Source organism: Neodiprion fabricii, chromosome 3 (assembly GCF_021155785.1).
Source record: "Neodiprion fabricii isolate iyNeoFabr1 chromosome 3, iyNeoFabr1.1, whole genome shotgun sequence".
Lineage (NCBI taxonomy): Eukaryota > Metazoa > Arthropoda > Insecta > Hymenoptera > Diprionidae > Neodiprion > Neodiprion fabricii.
The window spans coordinates 35867481-35889601 of record NC_060241.1 but is presented as its reverse complement, the minus strand read 5'-3'; the positions used below and the strand labels follow the sequence as shown (position 1 = coordinate 35889601).

Genomic DNA, 22121 nt, shown 5'->3' with positions numbered 1-22121 from the left:
AGAGAAATGTAACATGTCTAGCCGTAGCATCTGCGGCACAGCGAGCAAGTAAAATTTCTTGCGCCTCAAGTGCTACATAATGTAAATGTGAGACGACGATATGAAATTGACCTGAAAACTGACCGGGCGCAAAACGAACACAGCCCTCCTTTATAACGCATTTAAATATATGTGCAACTCGGTTTCTGCATCTCTTATTATGCACTCGGTCAAATTGTTTCATTCGTTTTAACGCTGCCTGGTTAACAGGCATTTAAAAATAAAACGTAAAACAAACGACATGCAACTTTTACATCTCGTCGGCAGATAGAAATATTTCGATTTTTTAACTTATTCTCGTCATTTTCCGGTTCTTTGCCAAAATGTAAAATGCCTGAGCGTTTCTCCCTATTTCTTTTTACGTACGGATACACGTACATTGTACGTATATATATATTTTTGTGCGGCAAAGCTTTGGTTAAAATATTTCCGCACAAAGATTAATTTGCATGTTTTGATCGAGGAATGTGGAACAATTGATACCGTAGTCTTGTCTGCTAATCTGTAACACAACAAACCCCACCGCTTGTGTAGTCTTGGCACAGCGTCAAATTCCTTCTTCATTATTTCGGAATAGTTGGAAGAATTTTTCATTATTAGTTTAAATTACTTTTCCCGCTCGTCGTTCTCTTCTACAGTGCCAACAAACATTAATGGTGTAAACTAATAAACGATGCTAAAATTAAAATAAATGCTTCGTTCGACAATAATTATTGTTCGTTCGCTTTTCTGCCTGTACGAGTTTGACTGAGTCATCGGAACAATGCGTCGAAAGCCTGGCGTGTCACGATTAGACCGACGAAGGAATCTATGACGTTATAAGACTGCGATTAGCGAGAGATTCTTCAAAATCGCGGGATAATAAACCCGCGGGCTTATGTTAATCGATCTGACTTCACCTGCAGCGTTATTGTTATAATTATAGGTATGCGCAAGACTAATCGCGATATTACGCAATTCATCTTGATATCTCAAATTGAATCGATACATTCATAGTAAATTTTGATGAGTGGCTGATTATTAAATCCGATCAGCAACGATCGTTTTTCCCACTTTTTGTCGATGGAAATGAAAATGAAAACACATTGGATGTGTTTTTTTTTTTTTTTTTGTTTTTCGAGGTCCGTTGTTATTACTGATCGGCTCAAATGTTGGGTCTAATCGTAAATCCTGTCCCGGTTAATCTGAATAATGGCAGACATAGTAAAAAAAAATACGAAAGATTGTCTTCCACGCCGTTGATTACACGGTGAAAATGATGAAAATCGGGAAGAAGCTTGCAAACTTACCTGGAAGTGGAGGATGATGGTCCATATAAGTCCCAGCGTGAGTTTTGGATTTCCATCAACGATGTCCTCCGCTCGTATATTGACAAGCTTGATCTTTTTGTATCGGAGAAAGTCGAGGGCCATCTGTACATTTTGAAGCATGTGGAACCGCATCCGTCCCCTTTCCCTCGGCTGAAAGTAGGAAAAAAAAAAAGAAACATGTCTTATTCACCATTAAAAACGCAACTGTCCGTATGGAAGAGATAACGATTAAAAAAAAGTACGTGTTTAAATTTCTTTAATTCTGTAATTAAAATAACAGGCCCGTCTATTTCGTAGTATAACAGAATCAGACGTGTACTCATTCCAATTTCGACAGGGTATAATTTAACCGTCAGACATACATCGCACGGATAAGCGTGCAGAGAGCATGCATCGATCGTGGGCGTTTATAGTCCTGCCAATAGTCGTATGGAAAGTCTAGGGCAAAATGTAGCGTGTTAAGGTCATAAGTCAATTCACAGTCTTAACACAAAGACTCGGGAGAAGGAATGCGATGGTGTAATTACTGCTGACTAATCACGGGAAGATTGCTAACACGTTACGGCTTGAGGTATAGAAAGACGACTGGGAATTGAGTACGCTGAAAATAAAATTAACATCATTTACCGACAACTTCCGATCTTCGCGTTGGGTACAAGTTTCAATTATTGAAGAGTCGACGTGACTCGGAAAGGAAAAATTAGTTCAACGGTCAAACAGTTGATGATAAATAAAATTTTTCTCACAGATCGATGTTGCATAATCTGTCACCGAACCTTCGTCGATCACCTTAATTTAAACTTTTAACCACGCTGGTTAATCATCGAAATTCCAAAACGTTCGACCTCGTTGTAGCCTCTCTCGAACAAAGCAAGATCGGAACATTCATTAGGCACAGAGCCAATCTGCTTAGAATTAGTATCTAAATTCCGTTGGTGTGGGTATAAACTTGATTAGTTACTTTCTGCTTCACGGGGTGGAAGTTAACACGAGCAAAATACTCGCTACACAACGACTGTAAGATATTCGTGTCGTTATCTACGTCGAGATTTACCGTACTACACGTACAAAAATAAAGCTAAACACGACGAGCTTTTACAAAGTGATTGATAACATTTCCCGAACGTTATTTCATTCGAAAATACGCTGCCGCGTCTAATTGTTGGTTGTACGAGAGAAGAGAATTAATTGAGAAACGCGAAAAATCGCAGCGTTTGATGCCGGAAATGAAATTCCACTGTCACGCAAGTAAGCGAGAGAACAGTTCCCATGTACACGTAATAAAACCTGCATTAGCACCGCGATTTCTCTGACGTGCATCGGTTGGCACGAAACCTTGTTGTTTTCTAGCTGCTCGTAGTTTCGAGAAAGGTTATCAGGAGGTTTGTGACGGCTAATTATTGTTCGAATAACACCGACGTCTAACCATCGAGAGTTTATGCAGTGCTGCATGAGATTGTTCTTACTACATCTACAGGCTGCGAACAATTCTTACCGTAAAATAATAATCGCATCGCTAGCAAGCATTCAAGGTGTGTCTGTGTATAATTCTAACGTGCCGCTAATACGAAACTTTCCGATTAATCCGACGGACGAGACTTGTTGCAATGTTAAATCCAGTTAATCCTTGTTTGAGAAACTTCTGGCCACGATTTTTAAACATCGGGTCAATTTTACCCGGATTGTTCAGTTTAACCGAACGTCAAAACCGTATGCTTCTCGTGGCAATGAGTGTAAAAAAATACCCAGTGAAAATTAATTTCAAATATCGCTGCTTCTAGAAAAGCTGGCGAATTCCTTTTTTTTTTTACTTTCAAACATTGAATACCACACAATACGGCATAGAATGGTTGCATTGTCAAAGTAATTAACTTGAACTAAACAAACAACAACGAACGTTGAAGGGGTTCAATCCTTACAGTCTGCTCCAAGAGTACAAGATTTTTTAGGGGAAGGGAAATTTTACCCACATCGCTATCAAGGGTAAAAAATTCAGGAATATACTTCGAACATTCCTTAATATGTCTGTAAAATTGAAATTCGAAAAATCTAAGATTAAATCGTTTGAAAAAAGTTATTGAAAATGTTCAATCGTGAAACAGGGAATACGGGGTGTCAACGAAGGGTTAACTTGATTACATTCGTACAGTCAAGGCAGAGAATTATTTGCTACTCGTAAATGATCGTGCATCATGCAGGAGAATAGGAGACCCGTGACCTTTTTAATATTGACCAAATTTGACCCTCTCTTGGCCTGAAGGATTTCTCGGAAGGAATGGTGACTAGACATTTTCAATTAATTCGAGGAATTATCTACTCTCGTTTTTCTAGCTGCAGCCGACTAGCGTTGTTCGGCCATAAAAAGGCCTGTCAGGATTAATATTACATTAAGGCGGTAATCTTTTGCCATTTTAGGAACTTCTCATGGCCTGCATATATTTATGAAAAATTTATTACCTTTTTTGTATACTATCATGCGAGCAGGAAGAAGCAAAGTTATGCGCGTCGATTTCTTTTCTTTTTTTTTTTTTTTACCTCGTCCTTGACTTTGCCGCTCCTTTTACCCAGAAGTATTAAGAAAATACATTAACGTTCGTGTAAATTTATTTCCGCGCATTCCCAAGTTCCAGAAACGGCAAATATACTTGCGTCACATATATTTTGCGGTGTGGGGCAAAAAGTGATTAAATAAAAGTATTATTTATAACAAGCGTGATTGCTGGACATGTACTTACAAGGTGCTCGCCTGAAAGTACCTCCAGGAGGGAAATGAGATTGTGTCCATCTCGCAGATCCTCGAACAGATCTCCGACGTGTCTGCTTGCCTGTAACAACAGTGAAGTGAAACAAATTAATAATCGATAAATTTTTTTTCTTTCTCTCTTTCGATCGAGCTACATGAAACAGTCAATCAGAAAAAAAATCAAGCAATAAGTGTAAAGAAGTAAAAACTGAATTAAACGGCACTAAGATATTATAAGTAACATCACAATCAATACCTATGTGTACGGTAAAAAACTTTTGTCGATAAACGTTTACGCATAAAATCGCTAAAGATAAACATAGGGTCGTGTGTTGCATAAATTAAAACACATTATTACGATAACAATTCAAATATAAGATACGAATACAGGGATTAGGAATAAAAATTAAAAATGTAAGAATAATTGGGAACACTAATTGTACTCCGGGGTGAATAAAATACGTTTCTCACTAAGCGGCATCGCGCTATCCGACAAATTTTTCATGCAAAAAGAATTCTGTACTAGTAATTCACCGAAGTAACGTTGGAAAATCCAGCACAGTGCAGCGTGTTGAAGATTCGAATACGACGTTTATAAAAGAGTAGCATAAAGCACGAGGACACATGACGTGATACGCAAATTAAAACGAGCAAAAAACGAAATACGTGCAACAACAAGTAAAAAAAAAAAAAAAAAAAAAAAAAAAACTCCGGGAAATAAAAACAAGAAAATGCAGTGAAAAAAGAAGGGAAAAAAAGAGCGTAGTACAGGACCAAACATGGGGTCACACTTACAGTGGGGGAACAGCATGGTTGATTGTTCACGATGACGCACACGTGGAGACACGTGTAAGTCTGAAAATGGAAAAACCATCACCGGGTTACCAAGAGACTCGCAAGGCGTTAGTCAATCGACGGTATAACGAAATAAACGTTCGTTGGTAGGAAACGGAAACTTGCGAGGAAAAATGGGACCAACGGGGAAAAAATAACAACAAGAAAAAATATCCAACGCGCTTTGCAGCCGCGGCTGCTTTTCAAGTGAAAATTTCTGAACGCTCATTGTCGGTTGTTGGCGTTATTTGTTGTTGCAATAAATAAAAAAAAAAAAAAAAACATTGAACGGTTACATTACGTGATTATTATCATTATTGTAAAACTTTATGGTACAGTGACGATATCGTATGTGGGGAAAAAAAGAGGAACGCAATGAATGAAAAACGAAGCAAAAGATTTTAATTGAATTTGGATCGCGTGACGTTTTTCATACAATCTGGCGAAATGGTAAGAATCGTTGATTAAATATGGAAGTATTCGAACGATTATATCAGACTTCGGTTTCAGTAACACACGTAGAATACGTACCTTCACATATTTCCAATGCTGAGGAAAGCGTGAAAAACAAAATAAAAATGGAATGATGAACAAATATCATTTTATCAATTATCCTGTAGACATGGTGTTACACCTAGATACAAACATTATTTCAATACGTGGACCATCGATGAACGCTACCTGAAATTTCTTTCCAAACTACGGCTTAAATTATCTACTTGGTTTCTTTTTTTCGTTGGCAAAAAGTCCGAGAGTAAAATAGATGAGTATAACATAAGGACGAATAGAAATACAAGAGGAATGGATTTCGGTCTCGTTCCGTGAACGTTGGAAGTCACTCGTGAGTTGCCAACTTCCACCGATCGTATCGACCATGTAGGGGAGATACAGACAAGATGGACCCTCTGTACAGTAAAACAGGATTTCAAAAAATGTCGATAACACTTGGAACGTACTTCTGGGCCAAATACTGAAAAAAAATGACGTTGTCGAAATTGATCCAACGTTGTTCTCCCCTTAAGGGGTCCATTTTGCCCGGCTCCCTCCTACCTAAATCCAAAAGGATGGACGGATTTCGGTCTCGTTCCACGAACGTTGGAAGTCACGCGTGAGTTTCCAGCTTCCACCAATCGTACATCGCTACGTACCCATATACATAAGGAATAAAGAAAAGTAATGGCGAATTCAGACCGTTGGCAATCTCGGTTGGGTAGCGAAGCAAGCAGGCAGGCTGCTGGCAACCCACATGAACGGTAGACGGGTTTCAGGAACGAAGGACAGCGCTGAGAAACTCGCCGAATAAGGTTAGCCGTGCATATAACGCGAGATCCGCGTGGGCTGCGGGTTTCCTAGGTGGGCGAGGAAGTCGGAATCGTATCGTTCGAAAGACAAGGAGAATCTGATTCAGAGATTTACTAATACAGGCTTATTAACATCACCGGCATCGGCATCATCATCGTCATAGTCATAGTCAGCAGCGGTATTAGTTAAGACGTCGCGGTCCTTTCGACTCGATACGTAATTGAGATAGGTTCTGTCTCGATGTGAGAAGAAGAAGAAGAAGAAAAACAAAAATCACTCTCATTTCGTTTGCACAGAGACGTCAACGAGACCTCTGAAATAGTCTTTCATTGGGTGGTGTTTGGAATTACTTTTCAACTTGCATCGTACACCTTCACTTTTCACGCATGATTCAAGTTCGCGTTCGGATGATACATCTGATTGTATTATCTAGTTTGACGAGCGTCGTGTAGAACAGGAACACTTTCAATCCTGAATGGAAGATTCGAAGAGTTACCACCACTTATCGTCCGCTTCCACCGTTTAGCCGCAACGAACGATCCTCGTTCGACTTTATCCGAACCGAAAAGAACCGTTTGCATAGTTCCAAAAAATTGGAGTAATTTTTTTTCTTCGTTTAAACAGCCTTTCGAATCGGTGAAGGTGTTCGGCGTGACTCGAAGGCTGAACAAGACTCCCACAGCCTTCCGCCGTGAGTAATAAAGAGGTAAAAATGTCTGTGCCTTGAGAGCGCTTAAAGTCCCTTGGGTCTTGACAAATGTCATGTCTTGTCTGTAAATAGAATTGAGCTTAAATCAATCAGGAGACCGCTACTTCTGGGCTCTGCTGGTTTCTCAAGCGAACGAGCGCAGAGCTGCATCATGGAAGTCGGTGGAAACCGGTTGAAACGCTAAGTCTGCAGTTTCGAAATTGAGATAGGTTGGGCCTTGTGACGAAATTGAGCGGATGTGGAGAATGTTATAACGATAATCGATACAGAACTATTATGTTACTTCATCCGCACGTGAAAATCTAATTCAGTGAGAATGAATATATTGATAACAATCCTGTCGATCGTCTGTTAATCAATGTCTTGATAACAAAACAAAAAAAAGAAAAAAAGAAAAAAACCCAAGGTACATAATTTTGAACAGATGCAAACGCGAATCAATCCCACGTAGCTGTAACTGAAACTGAAACACGCCTAATCGGCTCGTCACGCCCGCGTGATCTGCATGTATATTAAATTAGCGCATAATTCATAAGCTGAACGTGAATTATGTAATTAGCACAAGACGAATTAAAATCGACCTTCACAAATCGTATTTACGGTATCGATCTGGATGGATAAACATGATCGTAGGTGGTCAGGAAATTCCGATTATCCGAATGGCATTAGCTACATTTACTCTGCAACCTACGGTAGATGAAGATAATTGAAAATCTGTTTACCGAGTTGGTTGGTAACAACGATGACGACCTTAGTTGCCTTTATAATAAAGTTAGATGGAAAACGGTGATGTGTTAACGAGTTTATGACTGGTATCGTGAACAGTTGGATAGGTGCGCCAATGTTACACGTCTGTCTTTCACTGCGGTCACAGAGGCAAGCTCACTTAACACATGCGTTCATTCAGTACTACGTAAGGTACATGAGAATGAACACCGAAGAGAAGAAGAAACCACCGCGACGTCGGATATCGATTAGAATCGCGTTTCACGCTTACGCGGATTATTTACACCATCGGCAGCTTCATTGTTTCCGTTTTCTCTCTCTCTCTCTCTCTCTCTTCAATTTTTACTCTTAAGTTAACAGCCAAAGGTGTTCAATTTTTTAAAAATAGAAAAATACAGTTCACTTTTATCCTCATAATTTTACAAAAGTATTGGGAGTTCGAGATATTTCACAAGATATTGACTTTCGGACTTCACTACCTTATTCGAATGGACATTAGAACGTTTGGCTGCTGATTCAGGCCACCAGCTTCAACCTCGTCCTCAAGATGTCTGTGAGGATTAATGGAATCCGTGAAAAATTTGTCGAATTCGAAATAAAAGAGAAAAAACGAACCTATAATACGACGAACCGCGCTCACGGTACCAAATAGGCGTGATCATTACGTCACGTGATCGGTATGTCAAGTCACTGGGCAAGATGACATACCAATGCCGTCTATACCTGCGCATAACTCTATGTATCGGACGTGAAACGTAAACATTACCGTAACAAGCAAGCATCGTCGAAGAAGCTGAAACATTCGTGTCACCGTTTATAACAGTACCGGCGACGTAGCGCTGTTTATTTAAAAGAGAGGAAAAAAAAATCGTTTTTTATTTATGTCCTTATCGCTTGTCCTTATACCGCTATCTTTTATTTTTTTTTTATTTTATTTTATTTTATTTATATTACGGACAGATGCTTGTAAGCTATTTGCATACGCCGACGACGCCGTGACGTGTGTCGCAAAATGCGGAAACGTGAAAGTTTCCTCCATTCCATTTCGTTCATTCATTTATTCGTCCATTCACTCGTCATCTTTGAAGCTCCGAGTATTAATTATTTCACAAAACTACATCACGGTTATTTTGAAACCTGTGAGTTCTTTGCACTAATTATACTAGACGAGTCGCAGTCATCGGTTGAATAGTAACCTCTAAAAATAAAAGAAGAATTAATAATTCACGGAAACGACAAGGAAAAAAGAAATTCCTCGAGTTAATTTTTAGTGGAACGTTTCAAATTAGCCTTAAAATTAAATAACGTTGCTGAAATTAAGAAGAGGATTGAAGAAAAACAGTCGTACGACAGACCGAGCTTTGCTCACAAATGAAAGAGTATTCTGAGAAGGATACCTTACGACTCGTAACATATCTTCAAACCTGGTATAATGATTTTTGTCATCGCGAACTAGCGACTGAGAAGAATTGATAAAAAAAAAAGAAAAATTACCAATACGGATATTTACACACCGGAATATCAATATCTCGTGATTCCTGCCAAAATCCTTCGTTCAAAACAAATATCCACATTGCGACAAATCAACTTGGAAGTTAAACGTTTGGCTAAATAAATATTTCGAGAGATCTATTCACAGTGTAAAAGTAACTCGGAGCCTTCAACGCGATTAAACGAGTATTTCCGCCTATTTCTATACCTCTCCGTGCTATAAGAGGTATAAAATTGATCAGATATCGGCAGAGATCCATCGATGATCAATCTTCACCCCATGTAACAGCGATATTGCGGAGTCCGCCGTTGGATACAGCTGTCTTGCCATGTTTGGGTATGGAAGACGAACGCCGCAGGTTAATGCAGGCTGCACGCACACCGTTGTTGTCCTTTCTTCCTAGATCTGATCGAGATTAATAAGCACCGACGATGCTAATGTCTCCTAATAAGACAGCCTGATCGTTAAGATACTCTAGGGACAACGGGAAAGGTTTAATTTATTACAACCCTCGACTCGAGTCGGTCCTTTACCTTCCCGGTAAACGGTTCTCGGCGGTTCTTCGATCCTTATTATCGCTTTGGGATAATGATTAGGAAAAAAGGAAGTTGAAAGGAAGAGCGATAATTATTTTTTCAATGAAAAATAGACGCACCCACGATAACGAAAGAAAAATACTCCTCAATTTCTAACGTTAATCGTATTTCTCCGCCTCTCGACTCTTCGAGATTACACATAATGTGAAAGATAATTAAATTTCGCCAAAATCAGCACCAGGAAACAGCTGTAATCTAATTATGGCTGCAAAGGTGAATTAAAAAAAAAAAAAGTAGCAATTAACTCAGTCACGTCGCCGTGATGAGACGCGTGGCTTGACGATAATGTAAGACTTGACCCATGCATAAAATAACAAGACACAAGGTGAGCGTTCCTTCTTTCGGTCGGCAACTTTCACTCGCGTAGCGCAAAAGCATGCATATAATAACGCGGATGTAATATTAACACTGTGAGTATACGTACAGAGTGCGATACTGTTGTGTTTGTGCGTAACGATGAAAAAAAAAAAAGAAAAAAACAGAGAATGATTTTCATACGTGAAATCGCAAGTAGTTTATGTACAAAGCTTATACTAACAATAATCTGCTTAATTGCTGGCTTAATTGTATCTTCCTTGTTTCGAACAATGACGAAATTAAAGAAATTTTTCGAGAACAAGCCGCTACACAAATTCTGCGGATAATATAATATACTGTATCTAATTACACCGAATACTCGTTTAAATTCGTGCAATTAATTTGGTCCGGTGTGTTAAGCCCGCGTTTGAAAAATGAGAAAGGTTCGAGATTAGATATTTACTTCTCGGTTTCGAACGCGAGTTGCATTCACAAAGAATATCGGTCATCGGGGTTTCATAATTAGGTAGCTAATTTCTACGTCGTTGCAATCTGACGATCACAGGAATTCTTTGAACCGCTTAATACGTTCCTCGAACGTGCGTGACGTCATCCATCGCGACAACTCCTCGTAAAGAATGGTAGACCGGAAACGGGATGATAGGTGCTAACTTGAGGGATAATTGTTTAACGAGATAATTCTATCCTACGTACGGTCCAGATTTAAAATTAAAGTTTTCCCAGGTCTCTTTGTCTCCCTGCCATCTTACTCGAGCTCAGGATCAAATACCAAATATACGTAAGTCGGCGACTCTCCATTTTCTCATTCACGCAAGACGTGTGATGTCATTGGAAAAATTTCTGCACAAAATATCATTTAAAAAAAAAAAGAAAGGGAAGTTTTATTACTGGTACTATCAGGGTGGCCACAAATTTTTGGGAAATAAATTCCATGACATTTTCAAGACCCGAAACCTAGTTTTTCCTGAAATTTTCCCAATTCTAGTAAGCTAACTAAATCGTTCAGCTTGTCAACTCTGTATTTGGGTCATGTTTCAATCGAATCGAAGAAAAATATAATGTACAATAAAGTCAGTTCAAGTCAATTTCTTTTCTCGGCGAAAAAAAAGTAAACTTGTTACTTCAAAAAATCATTTCTATATTCCACGATAGAAAACCGATATTTTCATTTTTTCCCATAACCAAATTAAAAATCTCCCGACAATTCCAGATTTTCTATAACTCCTTTTAAATACCCTGACATTTCGAGATTTTCCAAACTTATATTGCGACCACATCGTTAGCCGAATAAATATAACCTCTAGGTCTACACGCGGACAAATTAACAATAACTTTCGGAATTCGCTGGAAGATATTTGTCAGCCGAGCAGTGACTTATTAACGGACGTGTTTATTTTTTGCCGGACGTGAGAGGAAAAATTTCGGTTTAATCAGCAATAGAAGTTGATGGTCGATAACGGATAATCACAACGTCAACTTGAGCGGCGGAATAAAGCATCGCAAGAGCCAAGAGGAAGATCGTAAAACCATATAAAATGACGACCCGACCGAGATCGAGACCAATAAACGAAATTCCTCGATACGATTTTCGGATGTTTTATTCGATTTTACTACTTCCAAGTTTTTACGATAAATCCCCCGTACACGTATGGTGATGATAAGAACCGTGAGCGTGAAAGTTATATTTAGAATCTAAGATCGGGAAAAAAAACTCGACAAATTAGATACGAACGAAAAAATTCGAAGAAAACAATTATCTTTGATAAATTTAACGTATCGCGAGAGATCAGCATTGAATCTAGCTGAATTTGATTTTCGAATGATCCTGTGATTAGGAACTTTCACTAAAAAAAAAAAAAAAAAAAAAAAAAACGCACACAGCCAATGGCAGATACACTGCTGGATCAGCACTTGCAGCAACAGCTGGAAAAGGTCCGGACGAGATGAGTTCTGAGAAAAAGCTACGTAGGTAGACGCACGCCGTAGGAATCTATACACACGGTTAAGTTGAGAGTTAACCTAAACCTAACCTCGGCAAACATCCTCTTATAGCTTTTAGTCTCGGTATAGCTTAGCTTGCTGTACATAATATAGTGCACATACCTTATATGCAGTATAGTATATACTGTACTCGGTATCGCGTGTCCGTGATGAGTTGTAAAAAAAAAAAAAAAAATAACCGAGAAAAAAAAATCATGTGCAACACGAAATGATATACCTTGTAAGCACGTGTTCCGTACCTACATCGTCATCTATTATCGAAGCGAAGAGGACGAGGAGAGAAGTAGAGATGAAAAACGTGGCGACGATGATGGTTGTAAAGAATAAAAGAGGTGAAGGGGTTGAAGGGGTGAAGGGGGGGGGGGGGGGAGGAGGCTGAGTCATCTCAAAGCAAACGGTATGAAAAAACGAGAGAAAAACGATAAGAAGAAGAAAAAAAAAAAAAAAAGAAACGCAGTCGTGACGATGCCGCTGCCGTGAGACCGGAAAGCAAAATGTTTGTTCAGTCCTCGGCCAAGTATCATTTTCACGCACGTTCGTCTTGCTGGTAATGCATGCGGCGGTGAGTTCAATTATGTGAGAGTTTTAGGTGTTCAAGATAGGAAAAAAAAAAAAGTATCGGGATTTGGTCTCTGATTACTGAAAAACTCGAAAACAAGTTGGCTGTTTTAAAATTTTAATTCTACACGATTTTACCCTAATATTTATATCAGACACATTCCAGCTTTAGAGGATCACGGTTAGTTTTTACCATCCTAGCTCCGAATAACGCGTTTTAATTCGTCGTTAACAGCTTTCGAATATATTCGATACCCGATGATTAACACGTGTTGCGATAAGCACTGTGGCCTCACTTTCGGCAATATACATAAAATTCGTATAAACGTTCTGTATCGATTTTATGTCGATTTGTAGTAAAATTTTGTCCAACTGTATGTGACCTTGTGAATGAATTCGAAAGATTCGATAATCGATCGAATGCGTTCTCATGAATCACGTCCGGTACAACTTTTACTTGTACGTAACGATGATAATGAAATATAGTATAAGTGCAGTAATGATACGGGAGTCGAATTAAATTGCGAGAAGTTTATTCACCCGCAAACTGACGGTGGCAAGAGGGAAAAAAAAAATGAAAGAAAGAGAGAAAGAAAAAAAAAGAACCGTTATAATTATTACAAACAGAATGAAGCCAATCATTGCAGGAAATGAAAAAAACAAGCGAGGAGGTCCACAAAGTAAAATCGGAATTACCTAGTTCAAAATTACCCGACATGGCTGAACAAGAAGTCGAAATTATACCTAACAATGTGTGTATCACGTTAATTGGTATGAAAATAATACACGAAGCAAGATTTATCTTTCATGTGCGATTCAATGCTCGTAACGTTTCTTTATGTTATTTTTCGCTAGCCAACTTTATCCCAGTGCATGTTCTGTATTACAAGACAAGCACAATTATACTCCAGCGACATTGTTCGTTCGAAGTCAGAAAAGAAGAGGTAGGTAGATAGTTGCGTGAGTTATCTTCAAGATTGACCAATCGCGTAAACAAATTTAATTTGACATTTCAATTAAACGATGGAACGACGTATCCATTCGTATTCAAATATACGGGACGACTCGTGGGCCTCGAGATCCAAAAATGGAAAGAGTCAAAGATGGACGAGGAGCCTCGCCTTGCAACAGTTTTAGACGACAAGTTTCGAAACGAAACCGCGACACAACGTTACAACCGTAAATTATACAAACGAGGAGGTGATCATCGACGGATCGAAGGAGAATAAACCTACGGTACGTCGGTTTAACCCAAGTGGACAATAAAACCAGAAATAATACGATCGGTGAGACTACTTTTGTGGCAATCGGATTCCTACGCTATTGTCACACTGCGGTATTACGTACTTTCAAACTGCTCGTCGCCGTGTTTGGATTCGGACTCGGGTAGGTGTAAAAAAGCTCGACTATTGTCGATTGACAGAAGAACCGGAACATCGAATATTCATAGACGCAAAAATTGTAAATATAGAACGTCGAAATCGTGAATCTGTACAAGATTCTACATTATCGAGAGGAATTCCACCTTTTGACTTTTCTATTTCATTACATCTCCATACTTCTACTTTCAATATTTTTAAATACTGTAAATTAAGTTTACGCATTTATAAAAATTCGATACTTTAGCGACCTTCGATCTTCTCGTATTTCATATATTTTTACCCCGGATGCGGAATAACGAAAATTAGCTTCGATTACTGCACAGAATTCGAGGCCGATGTCGATGTGCTTGGAAACCGAGATGACGATTGAATGAAATATCGTGCCAGCTTAGCTTAATGAACGTTTCGTGCAGTGTCTGGAGCGAATACAAAATAACTGACGAAGTAAAAACGAGTAGCGCTAGTTAGTCAACCGGGCTTCGTATTGCTTTTCGTTGTATACAAGTCATGCGGCGTGCGAGTTCTCGTCTGTTATTAATCTATGAATGAAAGTCTCGTCGTTCGGCCTCGTCGGTAAACAGAGTGGAATAACTCAGTCATTCGGCACCAGTTTCTCGGCTGCACGCAATGTGCGTCGTCCATTGTTTTCTCGAAGAGTGAGAGAAGAAAGAAAAAAAAAATCCATCAAATCTATAATCCAACAAACGCGAGGTTTCCGCCTTTCTTCTACCTTCCTACAAAATTTCTCGTCCCTTGACAAAACGTTATTCTTGAGAAGATCGAATCCGTGCACGATGATAATCGTTTGTTTGTTTTTGCGGGTCTTCGATTTGCCGGTAACAAGTTTGTTGAAAAATTGTGTTAAAACGATCGGTGGCCGCGTGTATGCCAGTCCGTTACGTAGGTGAGCTGTTGCATCTTAGACACGGTCATTTCTTACTTTCACGCCAACGTGAGACGAATGATACAAGGTATACCAGAAAAAGACTTTTTCGCTTATTTACTTTTATTTCATTTTTTTTTTACACGTATTTCCAGTTCCATATTTAGACGTCACGTAAGTAAAGGACGACGGGTATTTTCTTGAGAGTACACCTACGTAAAAGCAGTCTAAAAAACTGTCGCAGCGATCTCGGCGAACTTCATTGACTAGATTGAACAAGTAACTGGTAATCTCAAAGTAACGCGACGACGTTGAACTCAATAACATGAAATTAATCGTCGAAAAATGATCGGTATCAAAAAATTGCGTACGATGCCGGAACGCGTGCGTGGAAAAAAAAAAAAAAAAAACCAACAGCAAAGAAAATCGAAAGCGATCGATGAAGTGAGAGGTACGTATGGGTGGGTCAGCTGCATTGTTCGGAGGAACCGGTGTGAGTCACGGCATACCCGTAACTCTGCATTTTTTAACTCTCTTTTAACTTTTCTTTTTCCACAACGGGGTTATTTTTAGCGGCGTACGGCTCGATCCACGGAAGGACCTGGTTCTCCTTGAATCGATGCCCCATTTCTGCAGAATACGACCCAAGTAAGTCCGCGAAGATCGTTTCGCACATACACGTGGGGCATGCGGGGTATAATAATTTGCACGTTACTTGCAGCCTGCCGACTGACTTTTCTGCAATTGCATGACTCGACATTGCTTCAGGGTCTTCCGCGTGCAAATAGGTACTGCGATTCCAACGATCGAATTGCAACGATTCAACTTTAAACTTTCCTTGAAAAAGGAGGACTCCGTTGTCGATTCTTTCCGATGATTCATTCGTTTGGAAACAACGTAACGTTACGTAATGTGACGGTGTATTAGCGTAGTAGGCTAATGCGATTAGAGACCACCACCCCAGGGTGTGGCATCCGTTAATCTCATCTCTCGTCATCGATTTGCCTATTATCGGTTGATCGCCGTTCCGGCGTGTTTTGTCGATGTTTGCACTAGTTTCCGAAATCGATCTTAAAAGTAAAAGATTTACGTCAAAGCGTCCGCGATGTTTCAAGAAAGGTCTTCTCTTGGATCACGATTCGTCTGAATGAAAATCCAGCATCTCCTAATGAAAAATGAGTGAAACGGCATAACGTCGATACTTCCCGACATATCCCGCACGATCTCCATTACGTACTGTTGTAAGAATGGAACCTTGCCGCAAACAACAAGAATTCTCGTTAAACCTCAAAGGAGACGATTCGATGCTTTGAAGACCGAAACGGCGGCGCAGAACGGTGACTTATAAATTGAGCGAAAAACGAGCAAAACCTTACGGGCAACCCTGCGAAGATATATTAAATAATTTCGTAATGAAGCGGCAGAAGTTTGTACATCGGAACAACGCGCGCGTCAAGTTGTCGTGGCCAAATAAAGCTGTCGGTAAAAGATCCTCGTGATAGAAGCTGGGAGCGAGTAGGTAGGTATAAGAAGAGTGTCGTCGTATATATTTGAGGAGTAGGTATGTAACTGTACGACCAGGGCGTAAAAGGCTCGAATAAAACTTTCACTGCTGCAAGTAGCGTGAGCAAGGCGTAAACGGTCCTTCGATCGTTCGAGTATAGCTTCGCGCACGGTGCAGCGAGAGGAATAACAAGGGATATTAATTTAAGATAAGAGAAGAGATGAGATGAAGAAACAATCGAAAATCATGTTTTAAACATCGTAGTGCAAAGCGTAAAAGGAGTCGTCGACGTGTATGCGTATGGAGAGAGAACTCCGAGGAGAATGCAGCAGCAGCAGCAGCAGCACAAACGGTTCGCTAACCGATTAGCATACAAACCCATGCCCATGGCGCAAATATATAAAATCATGGTATAACGTGCGCGCATGCATGTAAATAAATTGTAACACGATGAAGTGACCGCTGGTCCGTAAGCCGCTGGTCTAGGATGACGCAAATAAACCTGTGGTGGACACACGGACACGGTCAAGTGCCTTGAAACAATACGAATTAACCTGACACCCTGCGCGATACGTCCGTCGAATATAGGTATGTGTATTGCGTTACGTTCCAAGGTCAAATTTCCGCCGGGTACATTAAACTCGCATCAACGAACATCCATATCCTATGGTACAGTACCTGTGTTACGTGTAACGTAACGACCGCGGTTGCGTAACAAAACCTCACCGGATTTAATCCGTCACGTTCGTCAAAGGTTCGCGCGAATGATGAATGAGAGTAAAAAAAAGTGACGATCTACCAAATACTAATCCCACCTCGACGATCCGATACCGTAAAGATCTCTGTGGGGGGTGGTTGTCCCAACGAACACCGGCTTTGGTCCTATTCTTCCTCAAAAAGAAACATCAAAAATAAAAACATGAGCAAGCTCAATTTTTTCCAATAAGATACCTCAAGTTAGGGTAAAACGCTGTCAAAACGAGAGACTGAGAATTGTGGCACAAATAGCTGGTCACTGATCCTTGATCGGCACCAATTTCCTTGTATCTGCTAATATTACGCAAGTCTCAAAAGCATCGTTGCACGATTAAACGGTCTGAGCAAAGTGACTCTTGATCGTGGCTCTGTTTGATGTAAATAACCGACTGACACTGGTAGAATCGATTCGCTATAGTCATTCCGCAAAGATCACTAGAAGCCAGGACAATTGTTCGAAATGTTGAAAACCATTACCGAAAGCGCTCACGTGTTACTAATTCGGTAATCAGTCTACTCGTAACAGCTAACTACGATTTCAACCGATGGTTACCAATTGCGAAACGGTGTTTCAGGCACGGTTTTAACTCAAACCTGTGGTGCAAGGATCTGGCAATTAGAGTTAGCTGGTTGCAATGACTGCGGTAACCGCGGCGCAATATCGCGAAAACAAGAAAAGGACCTTTCCCGATCGCAGCTGGATCGCCCACTTGACGAATTAGGCGTGGCTCGTGCCACCTACGGAAATTGTTTCCCTGAGGTGACAAATATTGCTCAATTTTCTCGCCCACTCCTTTCCCTGGCCCATAGACTCTTATATAGCCTTCTTACATGGACTCAAGTATTGGCTTCTAGGCCTCTTGTCGCGAAATTCTACCTACCTGCAATGTGACGGTACTTTCGCGTAATCCGTAGGTAAACGATTACCTTCTTTACCGCCCATGTTCTTCTCATTCTCTCTTCCTCTCGCGGGCTAGCGTTACGAACAATAATTATGCTTCGAACTTTGGACGATACGACGAGCGAATATGCTCTCGGTATGGACTATAGCCCGCAAGTGTCTGTTTCACTGTTGTCAGAAATTCGTTTATAGGTACACACATAGGGGAAGCCGGGGCGATGCGGGCCCTTCAAGAATTAAACTACGATTAAATTTCACGGCCGGAGTATAATTGCAATCGGAACAATGAAACTCCTTGACGTATCACGTTCCGGCTGTCTAATAGAAATGAAGGATTCCTAGGTTTCGGTCGTACCGAGAGTGTGACTAGTTAGATTAAACTAAAAACATGTATTCGGCTGTACGATACACAATTGTGTGAAAACATTCGTTGGCACAATCGTGTTCGACGATCGGAATGAGAAAATATTTTAAATTTTAATTTTCTCGTCGACTCTGAATTTATACGAACGTAAACAACGCGAAAGAAAACGTGTTTCAAGTTCACGATCACATCTCGCCTGTTTCGTCTGCCGGAGAATTTCTTTCGTTCCAAAAAATACCGCTTACCGAACGCGGAAACGAAAAATTAACTTTTCAACGATCATCGGAGATGCGCCGTTAACAATCACGGCGCTAACGTTACAGTTATACCGATCCAAAGAACAGTATTCCACGTAAACACGAGATGCTCGTGTAAAAGGCATTGAAGCGTCGGCTGGAAATGCAATTACAAAGAAGCTCCGGGAGAGCTGAGCTGAACGGAAAGGCAACATCCGTCGGGAGATCCGGTTTTTGGTTTCCGGGAATCTCAGCGTCCTCGACACAATTACCGAGAGAGACGGTCGCGATGACGGAGACGATAAGAAGTCGACCGGGAAAGCTGCTCTGTACCGCTTTTTACCGGATCGCCAGAATGTCGAGATACCAAAAGCTGGAAGAGTTACAGGGACTAGGATTCTGTCGAATCACTCGTTCGTTAATGTCGGATGGAACGCGGGATCAGAGATCACTGGTATCGATTTCTCGCTGCAAGCCTGCATCACATCGATTAATCGCTCATTCTCGATGGAATTTATTATATCCCAGATTTGAATCTCCCCGTTGTTGCGTTCTTCTTTCTTATTGCGTAAGGGTCAATTTGCCGTGCCCCGTGGCTGTGACTCGTATGAATTATTTCACAGACGACAGGACGGAGGGTAAGACAGATCGATCAAAAGGCAATGAGGTTAATCCTCGTTGAAGTGGGCGAGCGACCTTCTGAACGCGTTAAACAAGTCAGCTGTTTGAAAAATGGCTATAATTTATAACTCTCGCAAAATATGCCCAACAAAAATTGATCACGTAAGTGTTTAATCAAACGCAACATCCCGAGCGTTCTTTCGTGAACAAGAAACGAAGTCCAACGTCTTTAAGATTTCGTAATCGTACTTGCCTCAAATGTCAACTAAGCTTTACCACGTTACCAATTATTTCGTTGAATCGAGTTTCCGGATTATCCAAGTTATTCCAAAGTTTTGCAAACAGCACGAACACTTTCGTCAACGTTCAAGAGTTGAGTACAGTTTTGAATCGATAACAGTAGCGTAACGGTAGGAAGACAAGGAACGCAAAGTCGTTTGTATGCAACGCGCGCTGTGTTCCAGGTACGTACATGTACGTTCGGGAGTTTCCTTGGGAATGGTTTGAAACGATGAAGAGATTACGAATCGAGATAGTAAAGCTGTAAACTGTAAGGTGAAACCGTGTATCTTAGGTGGGCATATACAGAAGTAGTTATGAATAAATTGAGACAATTGAGAGGTGAGCTGGAGCGTTGCAGGTTTATTCAAGTTCCCTGTACGCAACTAAACCAAGACAACGCGACAACGAATCATGGGGACGGCGGTAAAATAATTCTCGAATGTATATCATTTGCTCGACGACTTATAAATAAATCATGCCGTTCTTTATCTCGCGACTAAACGGGTCTCGCGAGTTAAATCGAGCCGAGCCAAACCAAGCCAAGACAAGACAAGCTGAACTACAAAACCTAAACGCGTTATAGTTCCTGAACAACCCGAGGCAACCTTTCACGACCCACGCTATGTAACCAATACCGCTTTTGCTTTTGCGGGCGAGAAAATTTGCATCGGAGTGACTGTAATACTCGTGCCTCGACACTTTTGGCCAATCCGATCCTGACGCTGCTGGCAAGTCAATTGTGTCGTATTTTCACTTGTGCATTGATATTCGTTGCTGAGTTATTGTTACAATTTATCTCGCGTCAGAGAAGTCGGTACACCAACACGACCTGCAATGATTATTTGCATTTCTCATTCTTCGTAAACTATTCCTTTTCTCTGTAATGTGCATATTCTATCCACACAAAGTCCCGAGGAACTTACAGAGGCGAAGTGAATAGAAAGCCTTTTCCATTCATGGTACGAAACTGTATTTTTCCACTTATTCAAGACGACGTTCACCGAACAGCCCGGCAAAACAAATTACTCGTCAGCTGACGTGATGAGAAAAATAATCCGACCGAGAACGTAAAATTGAACAATAGCTAGTCAACGGTTTCTCGCTGGATTCAAATTTTCTAGATTTCAAAAATCTTCGAAGAGTTTCCAAAAACAGACCACGTGAGTATCTTAAACACCAAAGAACCGACGCGATGTTTTCTTCTCTCGATATTTTCATTTAACGAAGACACTTGTTTACAACTCCTGCGTCCCGATGGTCACACGCATGAATATGTAGTTCGGCTAACAGATGGTTGGAACAACGTTGACAGGTTAGGAAGTCGAAGGCTGGCAAACCGCCGCTGCTGGTTTTGCGCAACGCAAGATTTCCTGCTATGCGAGTTATGTGGGTACGCACAATACGTTGTAACGTACAAGTTGACGGTAACTCATCGTCGTTTCGAATCTGAATCCAAAAAAAGATTCTCAGTGCCGGGGGCCATTCGCTTCCATATCAGGGCAGGAGTGATTTTAATGACTGGAGTAATTTCGTTCGTTAAAGTTCATTCCGTTTCCAAGCACCGGGAGGGCTGATCAACGACTGCACGAAACGAATAGTCCGATTCGATTTCCTATCTCTGAAAATCTTGTAAACGGGAACGTCCGTTAATTTACGGCAATACTATAAAATTCAATTACCTTTTTCAAGTGTTTGTTCACCCATTTCGTGAAGGTCTTTTTCTGGATGGCGTCTCGTTCATCTGAGAACATAAAGAAACACAAAACTCCGTTAGTCAATTGTCACTGCGACGTACGTCAACGCGTGAACGTACCTCGTTAAAAACCTACGTATACATATACTAGGATAATTCTATATTCGAGTGTAACGCATGTAACGCAGCAACAAGTATAAATAACAACATACGCATGGTTGTAACATATTATATGCACACAATTATCGTCCGCAAACGAGATAATAACGAGCAATTATTTGACCTCCGTCTTTCATACACCATGGCTAGTCGTCTGACTTACGGCTACGTCAACCATAGTTATAAAACGCGATAGGTACCGCGATAATAACCAAGTAGATTAGAACTGCGCGTTAAAGGCTGCAAGGTGTAACAATTCGACTTATAAATACCACTTTCTAGGCCAAAACTGTTCCCGAGTCGTATATTGTATCTGCCGTAGGTATACGAGTCGGGTAAATGTACGCAAGTAAAGGCGGCGTCCAACGTAAGGCAAGTAGTTTGTTGTAACCCCAGCGATGACGTCACTCCCACGTGTAATCCAATAGCCAGAACGAAGCTAAGGTGGCTCAAGTGCAAACCCAAGAGTTATTATAGCTGAAAGTACACGACTGCCGTACTACATGGAAGCGCAACTGTTACGCGACGAGTGCAAAATATTTCACACACTTATACGTGTACATGTTGGATGCAGATATTGCATAGCTGACAGGTGATACTCCTCAAGATCTCGCGGAGCTGCAACTAAGAATATCGCGAATCGTGCTCGAGCTGTTTCGTAGGTGTGTGTGCGGATTGTGAGTTTTCACCAGAGTCGGCAAAACGCGAGTGC

General features: G+C 40.6%; 1 protein-coding gene across 11 annotated transcripts in view; it reads right to left on the bottom strand.

Moving 5' to 3' along the window:
* LOC124177529 (microtubule-actin cross-linking factor 1) overlaps positions 1 to 22121 on the bottom strand; it is a 173375-nt gene that overhangs the window by 74464 nt on the left and 76790 nt on the right. For 6 of the 11 annotated variants that reach the window (XM_046559965.1, XM_046559968.1, XM_046559977.1 and 3 more), the window contains 3 exons: positions 21237 to 21298; positions 4085 to 4174; positions 1329 to 1499 (listed from right to left, as the gene is read on the bottom strand). In XM_046559965.1, the coding sequence (XP_046415921.1) occupies positions 1329 to 1499; positions 4085 to 4174; positions 21237 to 21298 (323 nt within the window). Of the gene's footprint in view, positions 1 to 1328; positions 1500 to 4084; positions 4175 to 4887; positions 4948 to 5457; positions 5476 to 21236; positions 21299 to 22121 lie in introns of all 11 variants that reach the window. The other 5 variants (XM_046559963.1, XM_046559964.1, XM_046559979.1 and 2 more) reach the window with 2 other exon arrangements.